General features: G+C 39.1%; 2 protein-coding genes across 3 annotated transcripts in view; both read right to left on the reverse strand.

Moving 5' to 3' along the window:
• The window catches only part of Ctnna1 (catenin alpha 1), a 125962-nt gene that overhangs the window by 92119 nt on the left and 12013 nt on the right, over window positions 1–21830 (reverse strand). Inside the window, exons 1-3 of one of the 2 annotated variants that reach the window (XM_075968973.1) lie at window positions 16313–16448; window positions 6404–6510; window positions 4340–4535 (exon numbers count right to left, since the gene is read on the reverse strand). In XM_075968973.1, coding sequence (XP_075825088.1) covers window positions 4340–4535; window positions 6404–6508 — 301 coding nt within the window. In that variant the 5' untranslated portion in view covers window positions 6509–6510; window positions 16313–16448. Of the gene's footprint in view, window positions 1–4339; window positions 4536–6403; window positions 6511–16312; window positions 16449–21830 lie in introns of those variants that run through there. The other variant, XM_075968974.1, reaches the window with a different exon arrangement.
• Window positions 1344–1849, reverse strand: LOC142848673 (tubulin-specific chaperone A). Its single transcript, XM_075970867.1, has one exon. It carries the CDS (start codon window positions 1836–1838, stop codon window positions 1512–1514), a length of 327 nt encoding a protein of 108 aa, XP_075826982.1. The 5' UTR covers window positions 1839–1849; the 3' UTR covers window positions 1344–1511.

Here is a 21830-nt window from a genome sequence, read left to right on the forward strand (position 1 = left end):
GTGTCCTAATTATAAATTCTACAACAAAACATAAAGAAAAAAAACAGCCTTTCTGCTTTGGTGATATGAATGAGAATTGCCTCTACAGGCTCATATATTTGAATGTTTGGTCCCAGTTGGTGGAGCTGTTTCAATGAGAAGTGTCCCTAGGGATGGGCTTTGAGGTTTCAAAAGTTCACACCATTCCCAGTGTTTCTCTAATCTTTCCACTACTGCTCCAGCACCATGCCTGCCTGCCTCTATGCTCCCAAGCAAGATCATCTTGGACTCTTAACTAGCCCTCTGAAACTTTAAGCACCAATAAACATACATGTCCTTCTGTAAGCTCTTAGTCATGGTGTCTGTAGAGCAACTAAAAAACTAAGAACACTCCTAAAACAATGTCTTCCCCATCAGAGGAACACACACAGTCAACCAGTCAGCCCCATTCAGTTTTTTTCTAACATACATTCTTCCTAGAAGATTTGCTTTTACTCAATCATGTATTAACTTGAACCCTCTTTCATTTTCTTTCTGTTTTTTTGTTGGTATCCCCCACCCCCACCCCCAGACAAAGCTATTCTGTAGCCCATGCTAGACTTGGCCTCTTTCCTGGGGGGAAAAAATGTTATTGGAAACAATGCAAGATTGTATAAAGGTGTGCCTCTGCTTCTTTTAGTCTTCACACAGGTGTATGCATGAGCAGCAGGGACGAAGCTGCTGATATTACAGCAAGCCCCTATCATCGACTTTTGAAACAAAATGCTGATGAGGCCCAATATTACAAGCCCTGCTGTTTTAGCTTGGTGGGGTTTTTGTTGTTGTTGTTGTTGTTGTTGTTCTCCTTTCTTTCTTTCTTTCTTTCTTTCTTTCTTTCTTTCTTTCTTTCTTTCTGTTTTTTAAGGATAAGGGCTGGCATGTAGTCCAGGTGTGACTTTCAATCTTCCTGCCTAACCTTTCTAAGAGGCAAGCCTCACAACAACTATCAAGTAAAATCCTATTCCAATAGAAGGTATGTAATAGTTATCTTGAGTAACAATCTGTTCAGATTTAGACTCATGGAAACAAATTTCTAGGCATATCTATGTGGGATTATCTAGACTAGGTTAACTGAGAATATTCATAACTCTCTGCTTCCTGACTAGAGGAGCAATCAGACCACACACCTCTGTCCTGCTAACACACCTTGGCTCACCAGGCTATACAGTATTCCTTGCAACTCTTAGCCAAAAATAGCTTCCTTATGTTTCATTTGTCAGGTATTTTCTTATAACAACTAAGACAAAGCAATTAATACAGAAACTATTCCTCATTTCCCCATATCCAATTTAACATCACTGTCCTGTTTTTGTTTTTTGTTTTTTTTAGGTGAACTCATTTATTTGACACATTAAGTTATGCAAAGAAAAATATATGCAACTGCATAAAAAGAACCAAATTTTCATATTACTAAACACAGCAGTGGCAAAAATAACAAATTGTAGAATGGACCCCAGGATTTAATGCAAAAAAACACCCTGTACAGAAAAATTTCAGGCTTCTAACTTCACTGAATCCAGAACTACACGTGCTTCTTTATACTCCTCAGCTTCTTCCAAATCTTTTTCACTTTCTAGTATCTGCTGAAGATCGGTATATGCAGCCTCTAACCGGCGCTGGCAATCTGGGATCATCATCCGGGACTCTTGAAGGATTTCTGCCTGCTTCTTAATGGCGTAGTTCTCACCATCTTCAGCCTTCATTTTTTCAATCTTTTCTTCTTGCTGCTTTGCTTCTTTCTCATACATCACTTTTTCTTTGACCAATCGCTTCACCACGCCTGTCTTGATCTTGATCTGTCTCACGCGAGGATCGGCCATGGTCCCTAGAGCGCCGCCCACTGTCCTGTTTTTGAAACCTCCCTTTTGTGAGACAATGGTTCGCTGTGTAGCCCTGGCTCATCCTGGAACTCACTCTGTAGCCCAGGCTGGCCTAAACTCAGAGCTCCGCCTGTCTCTGCCTCCCAAGTGCTGGGATTAAAGGTGTGCACCAGCTCAGCCTGGCTCTCCATTTCTAATGACTTAAATCATCTCATCTGTCAGGTGAATGTCCCTTAGGCAGCCAAGTGCCTTCTTTTACTAGTCACAACTCTAATTATTCAAGGACTCATTAAATACACTTAAGATAACCAGAGGCAGCCCTCCTCTGTATGAACTATTGAAATACATATGTATGGGGGCAGGCATGACAGCACACACTTATGATAATTTGGGAAAACAAGGCAAAATAATCCATGTACCAGGCAAGCCTGACCTAAGTAGCAATACCTCCGTCTTTAAAAATTAAAAAGAAAAGGAACCTACTGTATATAAAAGACATCAGTGATTAATGATGAGTAAAAGGTGACTTTGGGGGTAACAAAAATGCTCTGAACTTAGGACAACGGTTGCTTAACCCTGTGATCATACTAAAAATACTGGAAGGATGGTGACTCTCACACCATGTGCACTGTATCAACTCTTTGAGTCTCCACCTACATGAAAACATTCCTACTTGTCAAAGAGAAGTAAAACACACTTAAATTTTGAGAAAGGAAATACAGACTCACATTGTACTCTTTAGGAAACAGTTAATTATCCTAAAACATGTACCTATCACAAACCAGGTACCATGTTTAAGTACCACAGAGGAAGACCAGCAGACTATAAAATAAACTGGAAAGAGGAGGGCAACCCATTTAATTATCACTATGTTAAGAACTAGGAAAAAAACACCATTCAAAGCTAGGACTGACCTAATCAAAGAAAGGGCACATATGAGAAGCAGCAATATGCTTCAGTCTGTTTAAGGTTCAGCACCTAGTTTAAGTAGACTGACATTATAATGGAACCCTAGATCATAGGAGTTTAAAAGTCCTGAAATTGATAACTTGCTCCCATTTGCCATGGGAGGCTCACCTGGTCATTTTGTTACCCTGAAGGAAAAATGGACCTGAGTTTTATGAATGTGGGTGTTTCTGACACACGTACATCATTAAGTGGTATTTTAAGGTACCTAAATTTTCATATACATTATTTATATAACAGACTAATACAAAAAGAAACTTATGGTATGAAACTATATGCATTCATTAGTCATGGTTGCACAGAAAAGAAAGCACAGGGCACACACAAGCCCCTAACACAAAAGGTCTGACTTCAAATTCAAAAATATTATAAATATATAAACAAATACTTCTTTGAATATAACAAACTTATATTATTAAACAGTGTAGAAAAATCTTAGATTAGGAATTATAAAACTAGGGGCTGGAGAGATGGCTCAGAGGTTAAGAGCACTGACTGTTCTTCCAGAGGTCCTGAGTTCAATTCCCAGCAACCACATGGTGGCTCACAACCATCTGTTATGAGATCTGGTGCCCTCTTCTGGCCTGCAGGCATACATGGAGGCCGAACACTATGTGTATATAATAAATAATCTTTTTAAAAAAAAGGAATTATAAAACTATATTTTGTATTTCAAAATAGAATACTTCTGCTTTCATAAATTTTATTAGATCATACCTTTGTACATTTGTGCATACATTCTCCATAGTTTCTTTCCCAACTCAACAGCAGGACTGAAACAGTTTCAGCACAAATTCTATGGCCAATAAGGCTAAAATGTTACCTGGTCCTTTACTTAAAAAAAAAAAAAAATCTAGAAACTCCTATCTAATCAAAAGTAGTCAACACTGACGCAGAGCAAACACATCTAAACTACCTTTAGGAACCAGATGTTTCCACAGATACCAAAAGGCATTTCCTTAGATAAGCATTTATTTAATATGCTAGTAAAACAAGTCACATCAGGGCTTAGAACCAATGAAGACCTTCTAAAGAAAGGAACTCATATTCTTCTGCTGGCTAATAAATCATCCAAAACACAAGAGTAGCTTCAAATTTGAATACACATGGATCTCTGTTTCCAAAGTTTACTCACATGCTTGGGGACGTATGCTGAAGGCTTTTGACAGTAGAACGTTACCTCCTCACTACAGAACTTCCAGAGTATTCTTATGGCACAGCAGCCAACTTTCCCCAGGTGAATAACCCATAAGAAATAAAGGCCGGTTACGGCCAGCGAGATGGCTGAATCAGTCAAGGCAGAAAGGCAGATGCTGCCAAGCCTAACAACCTAAGTTCAATCCCCAACACACACACAGTTTAAAACAAAAAACAACAACAAAAAACCTGACTCCCACAAGTCGTCCTGACCTCTACATGCATGCTGAATACAAACACAAGTATGTGTACAGATATAAACAAATGTAATTTTTAAATTTTACTGAGTTTCTAGAAAGACCTGTATCTCTTCATATGTACAGCAAGTATTGACCTACCTTGTTTTCGAACATCTTCTACAGCAGCCACAAGCTCCTCCTTGAGAAACTGACTCTCTTTTGCAATTTTATCCCCCTTTTCCAAGAAATTCTCAGTTGCTTGTTCAACAGATGCAGCCAAAACATGGGCCTTCTTGGAACGACCTCTCTTTTTATTAGAGGGCCCTTTACTGTTGGTGTTTACCAGGGTTGTCACCTAAGAGTTAAATTTTTTTAAAAAAGAATAATTATTTAAAGTGAAAAGTAACAGGCTAATATCTCTAAAGACAGCAAGCCTCAATCCGTTAGGAAGGAAGGCACTACATTTAGAAAGCTTGCTAAGTGTAAAACAGCACAATACTTTCCAGATTGGAGAACAGAAAAACGATGCTACATTTAGTTTCCAAAATAATTTATTTTTTAATATGCAAGATAAGAAATGCAATGCATATTTTAATTTCTTAAATAATCATTAGGTTTTAGAGCGACTTTACAGACTAAAACTAACATTACTGATAAGTACAATGCCTTTTTTAATGAAGAATTTCTAGAACAAGTTGAACAATGAATTTAGCTTTATCAGAAGGCTACATTGTCACTGTCACCAGTCTGCAAAAGATAACTTACTTCTGAAGTCTGTTCAAGCTTATTAACACAAATCTTAGCATTAATTAGTAAAGGTCCTTAATAAAGAAAAGAAAGATTGCCCACAGAAACCTACTGTAATGATGCTTAAAGTTTCAGAACTTTAGGCATCATTAATAAGTTTAATATGCCAGATGATCTGTAGGTTGAAGATTAGAGATTTGTTACAGTATAAATCTGCCAACACAAGACCTGAAAGATACAGTATATACTGGGTTCAAGAAAGCAAATATTCTACCTAACCCCCACACAGCTACATATAGACACATAAAATAACAGTTTATGACTTGGAAGGCAATTTTTGGTTGTGAGCCTAGCCTGTAATGGCTGAGCCATTTCTCCAGCCCTTGGAAGGCAATTTTTAAAGACAGTAAATGCCATTCTCATTTTCTCTCTCCTCTAATATATACAAAAGAAGAAAGATATATAGCTAGCTGCTAAGTTAATAAACGCCATCACATTGATACATGTATTGTAACAGAATATACCAAGCCTACACCTTTAAATTCAATTACCTGCCAACTAATCCTACACAACGAAGGGTGCATTAAGCTAAATGAGGAACTGTAACAATCAAGTCCCATCTTCCTTGTATTTCCTCTCCAACGGAGGGTAAAGAAAAGCACAACTATTTGGACATTTGTGCTACATACTAATAACCTTTACTATCAGCAATAAGACTTTAAAAAATGGTAGCAGCTGTAGTCTAAAGAATTAACTATAGCCAGGTATGGTTCACATAGCTCTAATCCAAGCAGTATTGATGAAGTAAAGACAGGGATCAGGAGAATTTAAGTTCAGCCTCAGCTACTTAAGGAGTTTTGATACCAGTCTTGGTGATATAAAACCCTGTCTCAAAAACAGTAACAAAGGGGGCTGGAGAGATGGCTCAGAGGGTAAGAGCATTGCCTGCTCTTCCAAAGGCCCTGAGTTCAATTCCTGGCAACCACATGGTGGCTCACAACCATCTGTAATGAGGTCTGGTGCCCTCTTCTGGCCTGCAGGCACACACAGAAAGAATATTGTATACATAATAAATAAATAAATAATTAAAAAAAAAACAGTAACAAAAAGAATTAAATAAATATATGTGGGGCTGAGAGATGGCTCAGCAGTTAAGAGTACTGACTGCTCTTCCAGATGACCCAGGTTCAATTCCCAGCATCTACATGACAACCAACAACTGTAACTCCAAGATCTGACACCCTCACACAGACATGCATGCAGGCAAAACACCAATGCACAAAATAAAAATAAATAATTTTAAATAAATAAATAAATGTGTTGATATTCAGCTAGTAATGAAACCAAATCAAACTAACCAAGCTCAATCAATTCAAATAAGACTCTGAGCTAACACCCTTGGTCATGAGTCTGTTAGCCAGGCCTATTGCAAAACAATGTTTGAACAGCTATGCATTTGTGTTTCCAGATTCTTACCTGTGTAACAAGAGGCTCCAACAGTCTTTCAACAGCCAGAGTCCTGATCTCTAGACTTTTGGGGTCCCATTTGAAGTTTATGTTGCCAGTGTGGACGGCAGTCATTTCTAAGAAACAAAAAGCCAAAATCAAGCAAATGTCAAACAGAAACATAAAATACATAATAAACTTCTAACAAAGACTTTCCTATCAGTAAAGCAGCATTCACAAGATGAGATAATTATAACTAACCTGCAAATGACCTCTTACACATAATAATTTCATGCTTACAAACACTAAGGGATAATCCTGAGCACATAGAATCCCTAAAGTTTGGCTTCTCTGATACCAAGATATTTCTAGTTCCAGTTTTTCCAGTCCAGCATTGGTACAGCATGAGAAGCTAACGTGAAGGGTATTTTAAAAGAAATTTCTGCCAAGCCTGATGACACACGCTTTTAATCCCAGCACTGGGTAGGCAGAAGCTACCAAATCTCTATGAGTTTGAAGTCAGGCTGTTCTACATAACGAGTTCCAGGCCCAAGGCTATAGAGTGAGACCCTGATCAAGATTGATGGAGGGAGGGAGGGAGAAATTTTTTCAGAAACTAATACAGCAACATTTTCTATTAGTTTTCCCCCGTATCTACTGCAGTATCCCCAAAGGTATACCTCACTTCATTATTGCTTTAAAGTATTTTATGTGTTAGGTGTTGATTTATCTACATATGTCTGTGCACCATATGCATGCCAGGAGCCCAAAGAGGTCAAAAAAGAGCATCAGATCCTCCAGAACTAAAATTACATGAATGGCTACAATCCACCGTGTAGATGCTAAGCATGGAACCAGGGTCCTCTATTAAGAGCAACAAGTACTCTTAACCACTGGAGCCACTGCTCCATTCCCTGTTCTGAATATTTAACCCGGGTTTAATAACCTGGAGAATAAATCCTATTTAATATCATGGCTACCTTTAGCAATTTCAAAGAATCAATATGCCACAAAAATATAATGTGAACCATTTATGTAACTTAAAACTTTCTAGTAGCCACAGTGAAAACATTTTAAAAGAAACAGATTTTAATAATGTACTTTAACCCAAAATATCCAAAATATTTCAATATGTAGTCAATATATTTTTAATTAGAGATGTCTTATTTAGGCACCAAGTATTCAAAATATAGTATTATTTTACACTTATGAAATAACTCAATTCAGACAAGTCGCTAATTAAAGGCGGTTAGTAAACGGCGCTGTGTTGGCCCTTTAATCCCAGCACTCAGTAGGCAGAGGCAAGAGTCTCTGAGTTCAAGACCAGCTGTTCTACAGAGTAAGTTCCATTAACAGTCAGGGCTACAAAGAGAAACCCTTCCTCAAAAGAAAGTGATCAGTAGCTTCATGCAGATAAACAGTGTACCTTAAACACACTACCATGCAGATAACAAGTCCTGATAACTACTTCCAAGAAGTACTGGCCATGCATGTTTTTCTTTCAAGACATGCTCTACTATCACTACAACTATGAAAAGCACCCACAGATATTCCCGTTGTTTACAAAGTTAGACAGAGCTGAAAAATGTAGCTTTTATATATACTAATGATAAATTCCTGTAAGTAAGCACTGAAAACAAAAACAAAATTTGTCCAATACAAATTCACTATACATAGGCCAGGCAGTGGTGGCACACACCTTTAATTCCAGCACTCAGGAGGCAGAGGCAGGAGGATCTCTGTGAGTTCAGGCCAGCCTGGTCTACAAGAACTAGTTCACAACAGGCTCCAAAGCCACAGAGAAACCCTGCCTCAAAAAAAAAAATCACTATACATTAAGGAACCTCAATCCAGACAGGTGTGGCAGCACACACATTTAATTCCCCCACTCAGGAAGCAGACTGACGGATTTCTGTAAATCCAAGGCCAGCCTGATCTATAGTGAGTACCCTAGAACTACATAGTGAGTACCCTGTCAAAAGAAAAGGAGGAGGAAGGGAAGGAGGAAATCTCAATCCACTAATGAAATGGTTCACAGCTTATAGTTAAAAAACACTGGCTGCCCTTCCAAAGGCCCCAGATTTGGTTCCTAGAATCCATATGGCAGCTCACAGCCACCTGTAACTCCAGCTCCAGGCAATCTAAAGCACTACCACTACCAGGCCCCTAGATGTATTTTCTAATATTACGGAACTATGCGGTCACTCAGGGAAAAAAGTTATCTTCACAATTAACAAAATTAAATGCTTTACATGATAAATGAGGACAACAAGATCCAAGAGCACACTTAGTCACCTTAACTACTTTAAACTTGTATCATTTGTACAAAAAAAAACTACCAACCAGTGTCTTTTTCACAAAGCTTTTCTACAGATTTAATTAGATAAAACAGATTGTGATCCTCTAGATGATATAGGCTGTTAATATGAATTACAGGAAAATTCTTCCAAACAAAAGACCTAATGACTACAAAAAATGTATTTAAATAAAAACACCACTTAGGCCAAGCATATAACTTACCCAGCACTCAGAAAGCTTAGGAAGAAAGATCACAAATTAAAGATCAATCTAAGCTAAGGAATAAAAGCCTGTCACAAAATAACAAAAACTTTAAAAAGGTAAGAAAAGGGGAAATGAACATTTAGGAACACCCATAGGCATAGATGATTCACGAAAGAATCAAGAACACTAAAGCATTTGGCTGAAGAGACAGCTCTATTCCTGTAAGGACCCAAATTCAGGTGGCTCACAACTGCCCAGAACTCCAGGTCCAGGGGAATCCAATGCCTCTGACCTCCACAGGCAGTTTGCACCCACTTGCACAAAACCACAGACAGACATACACACACAAATTTTTTTTTTTTTAATGAGAGAGGGTTGAGACATTATGTAGCCCTGGCTGGCCTGGATCTTGCTATGTAAACCAGGCTGACCCCAAACTCACGAGATTCACCTGGTGCTATGCCTCTGCTGAGATTAAAAAAATAAATCCTAAACCAATTAGATGGATACTAACTGGAATACTGAATAACTACATGGTGTCATAGAAATCCAGATTATTTATGACAAAGTAAGAAAGCATTAACTTTACCTTACCAAAAATAAACATGAAACATACACACTTAACCAAATTATCAAAATTTGTATCTCTTGTCATGATACACTAGGAAAGATAAAACATCACTCTGGGGTTATACGGATGGCTCAGAATAGCATCACCATACTAGCTTTAGTGGTGGTTCATGCCTATAATCCCAGTATTTGGGAGGAAGAAGCAGGTGGATCTCTGTGAGTTTGAAGTCAGCACCAGAGGACCAAATTCAATCACCAGCACTCACATCTGACAGCTTACAACTCTAACTCCAACCCCACTGGATCTGACACCTGTGACCTCTGTAGTACTTTATCACAAAACAACATAACTTCAACTAATATTAAGTAAATATCAGACTGATAATGAGGCATATTCCATAAAATTAGGAAAAGGTCAAGAAACCCAAAGATACAATTTGCAAATGGATTCTGATTTTATAATAAGCGTAATTATTAATGTTAAATTTCCAAAGTTTCAGCATTTCACTTTAATTATCTAAGCATCAATAAAATGCTGAATCACATAATGGGAATGAAAAAAGTGGGCTTGCCTAATCTAACAACACAAAATGCAGTTTCCAAGGAATTTCTTCTCCATGCTTACATTATGGCCAGCCTATATATATATATATATATATATATATATATATATATATATATATATATATATATATATATATATATATATACACACACACACACACACATACACTTTGGTCTTTAAAGGTTATTTGTCCACTAGTCAGTAAGCCTTAAGAGTTGGGAGGGTCTAAGTTGTTAAAGACTGCTAACAGCTCAAGTAAATGTCATCAAATGTCACAGATAAGACATTTCAGAAGAAATTATTTGCCCTGTGAATCCCAGTTTCCTAACATTTCAAAGAGACTGCTTCAGTACAAATAAGACAACCTTTCAGGATTAGAGGGCTAGACCCTGTGATTAAATAAAACCAGTTCTAAATGGGCATTTAGAGCAACTCCCAGTTACTGCGCAAGCACAACACAATTTAATTTACTTTTTGGGGAGAGAGTGGTAGTGCTTGGAACTAAGCTCAGAGCCTGACACAGTTGAGACGGTTACTCTACCACTGACGACAATTCACTTTCCCAAAGAAATGCTTCTAATTTTTCTGAAATAAAATGCTTTCCAGATACTGGGAAGCCAATTAAAAAAAAAAGTTACAGGGTTTAAGGCTTTATGTTACTTGAGACAGGGCCTCACTATGTAGCCGTGGCTGGCCTGGAACTCACCGAGATCAACCTACCTCTGCCTTTGAAGTGCTGAGATTAAAGGTGTGTACCAACACACCTACGCTAAAATTAATTTAAGATTTTTTTTATGTTTTATTTTGCCTTTATGCATGTATGCATATCTCATACATGCAGAGTGCCCATGAAGTCAGAAGAGAGCATTGGACAGCCTGGAACTGGATAAGCTGCCATATAGGTACCAGAAACCCAATCCTCAGAAGAGCAGCAAGTGCTCCAGCCCCCAAATTAAACTGTTTTAACAAGGTAGAAATGGTGGTCTATGCCTGTAATATGAACACTTGGTTGAGGCAGGAGGATGATCACAAGGACATCCTAAATACTGAGTTGACAGCGTCTAACTTGAGCAGTCTAAAAACAACAAACAAACAAACAAAAAAAATCTTCTGAATTGTTTTCCTGCTTCAGAGCCCCAAGGCTTCCCATGTGTTAAGATAAGAGTGAGCTCCACTGAGAAAGTTAAGGCTCTGCTACTTTCAAAAACACAACACAAAGGTGAACTATAAACACAATGAATGAAAATGACACCTGGCCTCCCCAAGTGGAGGATGGGCAGAACAGACCTACAAAAAAAAGGCCAACTCAAAAAGATATGCCCAACTGATTGACTCCATGCAATTATCACAGACTAGGTGGGACTTCCAGATGGAGATAGCAACTCTGGGGAGAAGACAGATGGGATTCACCAGCCAGACTCAGATGAAGTGGGATGCACAGTACTGAGCAGAGATAACAAGTCACATGGCAGAATGTAGATTAATATACACTGGTTAATTTAAGTTTTAAGAGCTAGTTGGGAACAACCCTTAGCCAAGGCCAAGCTTTCATAATTAATAGTCTCCGTATCATTATTTGGGAGCTAGCAGTCCAAGGAAATACCTGCTATCCCCTCCAAACTATCCTATGTATTACTCCCCAAACCACACCTCTACCCGCCCCCATTTCTCTCTTTCAAATTCATGGCCTATTTTCTTTATCTTATGCAAGCAACATCTTTAATCAAAAACCCTGCCAAGCAGCCAGCTAAATGGATCAGCAAATAAAGGCTGACACCAAGTCTGACAGCCAGAGTTCAACCCTCAGGTCCTAACAGTAAAAAGGAAAAAGCTACCTGGTCCTTCAAAGCTGTGTTCTCTGACTTCCACATGTATACCATGGCGCATACATCCACACAAATACACAAAAAATAAATGTATATACATACATACATACACACACACACACCTGACAAAAGTGACATCAAGCAATATTAACTTAAACTTCAGAACCAAGTTAGGACTTTGACAGCCCAGTATTGAAAAAGGCCCAAACAAAATTATAGATCTTAAAATTTACGAAGAACAATATCCAGAAGAACACCAGCTTCTGGCACTAGCTTTTCCACTAACTTATTTTCTGACTTTGGGAAAGTCATTTCTTCTCTCTGGAACTTCAACTTTCTCATCTACAAGAAGAAAAGAGGATGATAAAGATCGCTCAGCAGTTTGGAGCACCTGCTCTTGGAGGACCCGAGTACAGTTCCCAATACCCACCTCAGGCAGCTCTTAATCACTTTTAACTCCAGCTCCAAGGAATCAGACATCATCTCCTGTCCTCTGAAGACACCCACAAACATGTAGCATTCACTCACACAGATATACACACATACACATAAATAAATCTTAAAAAGTAAATCTTGAAAGAAAAAATGAGTGGACCACATGGTATATGCTTGTAATCCCAGAATTTAGGAAGCCAAAGCAAAAGTCATCAATCAAGGCTTGCCAGGACTATGAAATCCTGTCTCAAAACACACACACACACACACACACACACACACACACACAATGAAAAACAAAAACCGACGGCCAGTGAGATAGATGAGCCGGTCAGATTCCTGCAAAGCCTGAAGCATATACATTCCATCCTCACAACCCACATGTTAGAGAGAACCAACAACACTCTAGCATTCTCTAACCTTCACAGGTGCCCCCCCACACACACACACACACAATACACATAAATAAATAAATAAATAAATGTAATAAAAAAATTAAGAGTTGGAGAGGTAGCTGCGCAGTTAGGAGTACTCTTGTTCACAACTACTTGTAACAACCTGATGTCCTTTTCTGACTTCCCTAGGCACTCCATGAATGTGGTGCACATATAGCAAAACACTTATACACATAAAACTATAAACAAAAATACTTAATTTTTATAATTCTTAAGGTTGAATTCCATATTCTACATCCTTTGAGCTCTAAAATTAAAGTCTCTTTTTAATTAAATTTGTTCTCTGACATTTCATACATGTATAAAATACATTCTAATTATTCTTCCTTCCTATCTCTGTCAACCCTCTGCTTCCTACAAATCCCTTTCTGTACATGTGCCCTTGGAAGCCAAAGGCTTTAGATACCCTACCGCTGGTACTGCAAGAACTATCTGATTTGGGTGTGAGAACCAAGGGTGGGTCCTCTGCAAGAGTAGTATGCATTCTTAATCACTAAGTCATCCCTTGAGCCCCTTTTACACTATATCAATTTAACTAAACTATAGCAAGCTCCCACTAGTACCTAGGACTTCCCAACCCATATTTCTGACCAAGTTTAGTGTACTGTGCATGGGTTTCCTCTTGTGGGGTGGGCCTCACAGAAACTAACAAAAAGTGCTTAGTGACACTCATAACCATCACACCGCTATTGTACAAGTGGTCACATCTTTCTTGGCAGAATGTTAGTAAAGTCGGTGAGGCTTACACCTGATTAAGACCACTGATGCCTTTTCTCATCTACCAGCCTACATAGATAGCATCACCCACCACTATGACAAGGGACATGGTGTCTGCAGCAAAAGGGTCTTTCTAGTGTTCTTTTCACTTATGTCAGTGGTTGTCAACCTTCCTAATGCTGTGAACCTTTAATACAGGTCCTCATGTTGTGGTGATCCAAATCATAAAATTGTTTTTTGTTGCTACTTCATAACTACAAATTTGCTATTGCCATGGTAATGGTAATGTAAATATCCGAGCTGCAACCCCTGTGAAAGGATTGTCTGACTCCCCCAAAGGGGTTGTGACCCACTGGTTAAGAACTGCTGACTTGGGGGCTGGAGAGATGGCTCAGTGGTTAAGAGCATTGCCTGCTCTTCCCAAGGTTCTGAGTTCAATTCCCGGCAACCACATGGTGGCTCACAACCATCTGTAATGAGATCTGGTGCCCTCTTCTGGCCTTCAGACATACAGACAGAATATTGTATACATAATAAATAAATAAATGTTAAAAAAAAAAGAACTGCTGACTTATCTCAACAGCCTTTGAATTGTTTTATTAAACTTAATTTTCTCTAGTTTAATGTGTTCCATGTTTTAAGTTTAAAGGTAACAATACTTGAACATTTTTATATTCCACAATGTACTGGCAAAGTACTTTCTAAAGGGCACAGTAGTGTAAGAAGAACTGAATTTATGCAACCCATTTAAAAATATTCCCAAGCCTACAAAGAACAAAATTCCTGCCTTAATCTTAGTCATATTCTCCTGGTTATTTACAATTAACGGTATTTTTTAGGATAGCTAAACAAATAACTTTTAAGGCTCTTGGCAGCTTCTAGTTTTCCAATTAACTTAGAGAGTACTCCTTTCCAAGATCTATTATAAAATCTGCTAGAGCTGGCCAGCCTTAATGAAAAACAGCAACCTTAAGTTTTTTCTAGGAGGAATTATACTTAGTGGAATGAAATAAAAAGTTAAAATGCAGTTATTCGGTCTTCATTACTTTAAAAATAGTAATCTTGTCTATAAAGCAAAATATCGCTACAAATTCAGAAAGAGATTCAATTGCTTGTCTAGCAACCTGTATGAAAGAAAAAGCAAGAAAAGAAATACAGCACAGTTCCATCAGAACCCAGAGGAGCTGACTGTTGGCAAACTGCCTCTTTGTGGAAAGAGCTATATACATTCTCACAAGACATTACAATTTCATTTACAACAGAATGGAAACATCACTCCTAAAATGTGTCTCTTCCAAAGCTTTTCTATCCTTAGGATGCTACTCATAGCCAATTTTTTAAACAGCAAGGTTATGTTAATGAAATGTTAGGATGGTTCATTTAAATGTAAATCAGGAGATTTAGAAATTAAAAGTACCCAAAGCAACATTAACTGTCACACTGCTCGAGATCCAGAATTGTGGATTACTCTGTACAGCCATAGGTATGCCAGGTTGTATCTGCATTAAGCAGACTTACCACAGCAGTAGGAACCTCGGCTCCCAAATCTCTTTGTAACTGCCCCCCCAAAAAAGTAATCCTTATAATTGACTTACTCTGACAAATTTTATTTGACTAAATCACCAAACCCTTTCTTTTTCATACTATAAACTAGTTCTGATTAAGGGAACAGTAAGAAAATATAAGTTTTAAATGGAGGTAGTCTCCATAAACAAAAAGAAAATTATTTGCTCATAATTATAGCAAATATTCCTATTACAATTTCAGTATCATCTTCTTGGTTGCTTCTAACTAGAGTAAAAAGTTTCCCATATAGCTGGAAAGAGTGTACTGTTCTTGAGGATCAAGAGTTCAGATCCCAACTTCCAGGCTGCACAGTTCACAATGACCTTTAATTCTAGTTCCAGGGGCCCTACTTCTGACCCTCTTCTGGCCTCTGTGCAATACTAATGCAAGCACATAGCCTCACATATACATAAGCAAAAGTGATATAAAACTTTGTTTCAAATTTCCCAGGAGTTGGAGCACTAACTGTAATGGTAAAAATAAAACGGTGCTGTTCCGAGGGGCACAGCAGCAGAAACACTGAGTGGCAGCAGTGGGCAGCAGGTGGGCCACAAAGGCAGCCCCAAGTGGCCTGGGGGCCATGAAGGCCAGTGGGTCCTAGGCAGGAAGCTGTGTGGCGGGTGAGAGACTGAGAGGGAGCAGCCAGTCCCACAAGGAGCAGCAGTCATGGTGGATAGTGGGTTATGGAGGGGAAAGGGAAAAGAGAGAAGAGCAGAGAGAGAAAGAGAGAGAGGCAGAGAGAGAGGGGATGGGGGATGATGGGTGGGAGATGAGAAGAACCACTACCTCTTTGGGAGAGAGGTGGAAAGGAAGGACACAGGTTGGAAGTTGAAGATCAGCTTGCCTAGGTGGAGGGGGTGGGAGGAGTGGGCATGGCTTGTCTCTTAAAGGGATAGGACAGACCATTACACTGACTGTTCTTCCAGAGGACCTGGATTTGGATCCCAGCACTCACGTGGTAGCTCACAATCATTTGAAACTGGAGTTCCAGGGGATCTGAGGCCTTTTGACATCTGCAGACACCAGGGATACTGGTGATGAACACACATACATACAGGAAAAACACTTATACACAGGAAATAAGTCAAAAAAATTAAATTCTCCACCTGCTATAAAGAATAACTGGATTGAAAGAGCCATTCATCATGTATTATGTGATCAACCCAGAGCATATATTTAATATCAAATACTCAGATACTCATAACAGAGTAAATATCACTCTACTTTCAATTTATACAAAATTGTGATAAAAAAAATACTTGGCTTAATCCTCAAAAAAAAATAGTCATAAAAAATAACTCACCAGGCAATGGTGGCACACGCCTTTAGTCCCAGGATTTGGGAGGTAGAAGGCAGGCAGATCTCTGTGAGCTTGAGACCAACCTGATCTACACAGAGAGTGAGTTCCAGGACGTCCAGGGCTGTTACAGGGAGAAACCCTGTATCCAAAATAAATAAATAAATAAATAAACAAACCTGGCGGGCGGTGGTGGCGCGGCCTTTAATCCCAGCACTTGGGAGGCAGAGGCAGAAGGATCTCTGTGAGAGACCAGCCTGGTCTACAAGAGCTAGTTCCAGGACAGGCTCCAAAACCACAGAGAAACCCTGTCTCGAAAAACCGGAAAATAAATAAATAAACAAACAAACAAACCTCACTCCAATCGCTCACATCTTTCGTTTCATAACTTTCTTGAGGATACCAAAGGAAATGGCTAAATTAAACCAGGTGGCTCTCACCTGGAATCTAGCACAAGAGGCTGAGGCAAGAGAACAGATCTACACTATAAAAGTAAAACAAAAAAAAAAAAAACACTGCAGAGATAACATAAGTAATAAACAAGTAAGAAGCTATCAGCACTAGAAGAAAAACAGAATGATAATGCAAGCAGGTAGGGTCCTTAGAGGACCTTTTTATCTTACTAACAACAGATAGAGGTCCAGAACCTGTCAAACTGAACCTAGCACCAGTCTAAAATCCCTGCATTTGGGAGATAGAGGCAGAAAGCACTTTACTGGTGCTACTCCCAAACTGTGAGCCAAAATAAGCCCCTCCTCCATTACACTGTTTTTCAGGTATTTTATCATAACAATAAGCAAAGTAACTAATACATTAATCTGTACAATTTCTTCTACTCTGTTAGGTTTGAAAATTTCCTCTCAAAAATTGTGGATGAGCAGGCCATTGTGGAATAGTAGGGATGGTGGCACCTGCTTTTAATCTGACCACTCACGAGGCAGACAGGCAGGTGGATTTCTGAGTTTGAGGCCAGCCTGATCTACAAGAGTTCTAGGCTTTCTTGTAGCACCTTTGTTTCAAAAAAAAAAAAAAAAAAAAAAGAGAGGAGGAGGGAATGCTACAGGTTACAACATAACAGAAAGCATTAATAGTTCTCTCTGCAAAGAAAAAGCTCTAAAAGCATAAAGGAGGGTGCCCCTAGTTGTCAAAGAGGCCCAATTAAGACCTATCTGACAACACTGTAGAAGCAAGAGGTTGTCTCAGGTTGTGAAGAACATGGTCACCTTCCAGCAACCATAGCATAACTGAAAAAAGAGTGGGTGGTGGCAGTCATCACTAAAACAAAACCTAAGAAATTATAAGGCATTACAGGTTTGAACTCTGTCCCTCCTTACTTAAAATATTCTACAGCCATTCTATTCTCAGTGTTCACAATTATTTTGAGAAAAGCTAAAAACAATTCCTCTCCAAAGGAGAAGGAAATCTATATTGAGTCAGCTTATTATGATTATAGCAAATACATAAGATAATCAACTTTTAAAAGATTATTTTTGGCTCATGGTTTTAGTTACTTTAGTCTATAACTGGCTGGTGCCACAACTTTGAGCCTATGGCAATACATCAAGGAAAACATGGTGAAATAAAGTCTACTTGCCAGAAGAACATCCCACATCAGTCAATGGTGGGGGAGCCCCAGTGTCCTATAAACTCCTTGGAAGGCATGCCTCCAGTGATATAAAGACTTCCCACTGGGCCCTATCTCCTAAAGCAATGGTTTTTGACCTAACCCGTAGGTTGCAAGCCTCTATCCACAAAACTATTTATATTGTGATTCATAGTAACAAATTTATATACATAGTAACAAAATTACAGCCATGAAATGGTGATGAAGTAATTTTATGGTTGGGGTCACCGCAACATGAGGAACTGTATTAAAGGGTCACAGCATTAGGAAGGTTGAGAATCACTGTTCTAAACCTTCTTCTATCAGGTTACTCTGGGTAGCCCTGGCTGAACTAGCTAGCACTCAAGAGATCTATTTACTCTTTGCCTCCTGAGTGCTGAGATTAAAGGCATGTACAACCACACCCACGCACTTGGACCTTTGAAGGACACTCCAGAGCCCAACTATATAGTACACACAAATCCTGTTTTTTCCATTAAGTAAAAGTAGAAAATGTCCTTAAAGTCATGTTCCTACAAGTCTACAGGATTTCTCCAAGCACCTAACTACAGAGCTGAATTCTTCAAATTTCACAGTCACCAGCACCACCTCCCTCACAATCCTACCCCTACCAACTCCTATGGCCTCCCCATCACTGTGGACCAAACCTCACCAACCAGGCCCTACAAGGAGACTCTAGGTTCTTTTCCCTTCCCTTTCTCCCTCCTAATTCCTACATTAGTCAACACTGACTGCATAACCCTCCTACTGATACAATATACACTGTTCTGAAGGTTCTAGCCCCTAAGTCTTATCTCTGATCTGGAGAATGTGAGTGAGCCAGTAGTGAGTGTCACACTTGCCTAGCACTAGCTGAGCCCTGGGCTCCTTTCCCAGAACTGATATAAAGAGTGTGTGTGGAAGGTTTGTTACCGATGAATCTACACCCCAGTTATTCTCCAAGCACTTCTAGTTATCACTATCATTGGGTCACTACTCTCTGAGAAGAACAAACAGGATAAAGACAAAGCCTCACTTAGCTAACTTCACCTGCACAAGCCTGGTGGCCTTCCCAGTCTCCACCCCATGAAAACATGGGCCTCCAGAGCGTTCCATTTACTTTTCTTCTGCCAAGAGAACTTCATATTTTTTTCAGCTAAAAAGTTGCTCATCTTCTTTCAAGACTCAGCTACATCCACTCTCTACCTCACAGGAAGCTCTACTTCTCCAGATTCCACAGAAGTGGCCACAAGGCACTATTTAAAAAAAAAAAAAAAAAGAACCACTGTGAACACACATAGATCTCGGTTAAGACAAAATCTTGCCATTAAGCCCTGCTGTGGCCTCAAACAAAGGCAATCTCCCTGCCTCAGTCTCCTACCCAAGTGAAAAGAGGACTACAGGTGTGTGTCAACACAATCAGCAAACCATCACTTTAAAAAGAAACCTGGAGGTGGTTGTGCATGTCTTTAATCCCAGCACTGCAAGGCCAGCCTGGTCTACAAGAGCTAGTTCCAGGACAGGCTCCAAAGCTACAGAGAAACCCTGTCTCGAAAAACCAAAAAAAAAGTTATTTTTGAAGAGAATCCTAGTTAACATTTATATACAGAGGAGTGAAGGTCAGAGAACAACTCTGGTTCTCTCCCTTCCACCCTGTGGTTTCTGGGATTTAGGGTGTCCTACCTAGAGGCAGGTACATTCCAGAGAAGCCATCTCTCTGGCCCACCAGCACTTTTCTGACTCAACTAAAATAACACTCTAAAGAGGAGCAGGGACACATGCTTGCAATCTTCTATGTTTAACCGAATTGATTCAAAACTATTTTAGTTTTCATTTTGCGATACTGACATGCAAAAAGAAATGAGAAATAAGATTAGCAAAAACAGACACAGATTGCAACTTCTATCTATCACTGATATTTATTAGAGCTAATCTCATTAGCTAGGAAACATAACATCTCTCTAGCATCTTGCTCATTGGCAGGTTTTTGATGAAGGTGCTGTATGTAAGTGAAACCCTCCCAATATTACTGACATCCAGAATAACACTTCCTTACACTTAGTAACACTTCCGAGAAAAACAGCTTTATCTCACTAGTCTAAAATAAGCTTAAATTTTTTCAAGGTTACCATCTTCCCTTTTCCTTGGATTTTGCCCCTTCCCAAGGGATCAAGCTCACATTTCATTTGACCACGACTCTAAAATGACAGGTTTTTAAAGATACACTTCAAAGCCAGTAAAAAGCTTTTCTGAGAACCAAATGACCCCCCAGATCAATGAAGCTAAGAAAAGGGAACACATGATTATAGGAAACCTTTATAAAGGTAGAGATCCCCAGGAATAGAAATCCCACAAACACTGCCTCCCGGCTCTGCTTTTCAGCCTCTGGCTTATTCACTCTATCCTATTTTATAAACTGTGATTAAGGGCCCGGATTAATAATGAAATGTATAATATAATGAAATATTTAACATAGTATGAGTAAATGGTAACACTGTGTCTTTACTAGGAAAGAAAGTGTGTATTGAAGCTAACTGCACAGGCAAATGCACTATTCACAAAGGTTCCTTTCCTTCGTGTCTGTAAAAATAGGCCATACTGCATGTGTTTCCTGAGTTAGGACAGCACTTCCAACTTCAAGAACAGTCAGCAGCTTAGTCTTGCTCATAAACCAATGCAGGACTCTATAACCTAATCTGTCTCAGGCTTCCAACTCAAATCTTCAATTCTGATATCAAATACTAATAACAAACGGTAACAATTAAAACATTTTCATGACTGGATATTCCACTTATTTTGTCAATATTTAACAACAGAACCTCAGAAAATGACAAGGAAAACCCATAGCTTTGTATAGTAGAAGGAAATCAAAATTAGGTAATCCAGAAAAGAATTAGCCTTTAAATTAGCAATTCAGAAATGAGATAAATTATAACACTAAAATTAAATTGGGGAGCCGGGCGGTGGTGGCGCACGCCTTTAATCCCAGCACTCAGGAGGCAGAGGCAGGTGGATCTCTGTGAGTTCGAAGCCAGCCTGGTCTACAGAGCTAGTTCCAAGACAGGAACCAAAAAAAGCTAGAGAAACCCTGTCTCGAAAATCAATCAATCAATAAATTAATTAATTAAATTAAATTAAATTAAATTGGGGGCTAGAGAGATGGCTCAGCCGTTAAGAGCACTAGCTGATCTTCCAGAGGATCCAGGCTCAATTCCCAGCACCCACAAATGGTAGTTCACAATTGTTTGTAACTTCAAGATCTGACACCCTCATACAGACATACATGCAGGTAGAACACCAATACACATAAAATAAAAATAAAAAGATTAAACTGGATTAATCATTATAAAATACTAACAATAAATTAAATAATTTGTACCATATTTTCAGTCTTTTTTTAAAATTGGGGTGCTGTTTGGCTCAGTGGTTTAGAGTACTTGTTGCTCTTACAGAAGGATTGGGTTCAATTCCCAGCAACCACATGGCAACTTACAACCATCTGTAACTCCAACCCAGAGGATCCGACTCCCTCTTTTCTGTCCTCTGATGGTACCAGGAACACATGGTACACATACATACATGCAGGCAAAACATTCATACACATAAAGTAAAACGAAAAAATAAATTTTAATCCCCAAAAAAAAAGTTATAGTAAATGCCACAATTCCACTCTTCTTCCCGCCTCCCCCTGGCATCCCCTCCCTTGGTTTTCTGAGACAGGGTTTCTCTGTGTTGCCCTGGCTGTCCTGGAACTCACTCTACAGACCAGGCTGGTCTCGAACTCACAGAGATCCGCCTGCCTCTGCCTCCCGAGTGCTGGGATTAAAGGCAGCACCACCACCGTTCTTTCTAAAGAGCTGAGACAGAAGTACAATGTTCAATCTGCACCCATTCGAAAGGATGATGAAGTTCAGGTTGTCC

This window comes from Microtus pennsylvanicus, chromosome 4 (genome assembly GCF_037038515.1).
Source record: "Microtus pennsylvanicus isolate mMicPen1 chromosome 4, mMicPen1.hap1, whole genome shotgun sequence".
Classification (NCBI taxonomy): domain Eukaryota; kingdom Metazoa; phylum Chordata; class Mammalia; order Rodentia; family Cricetidae; genus Microtus; species Microtus pennsylvanicus.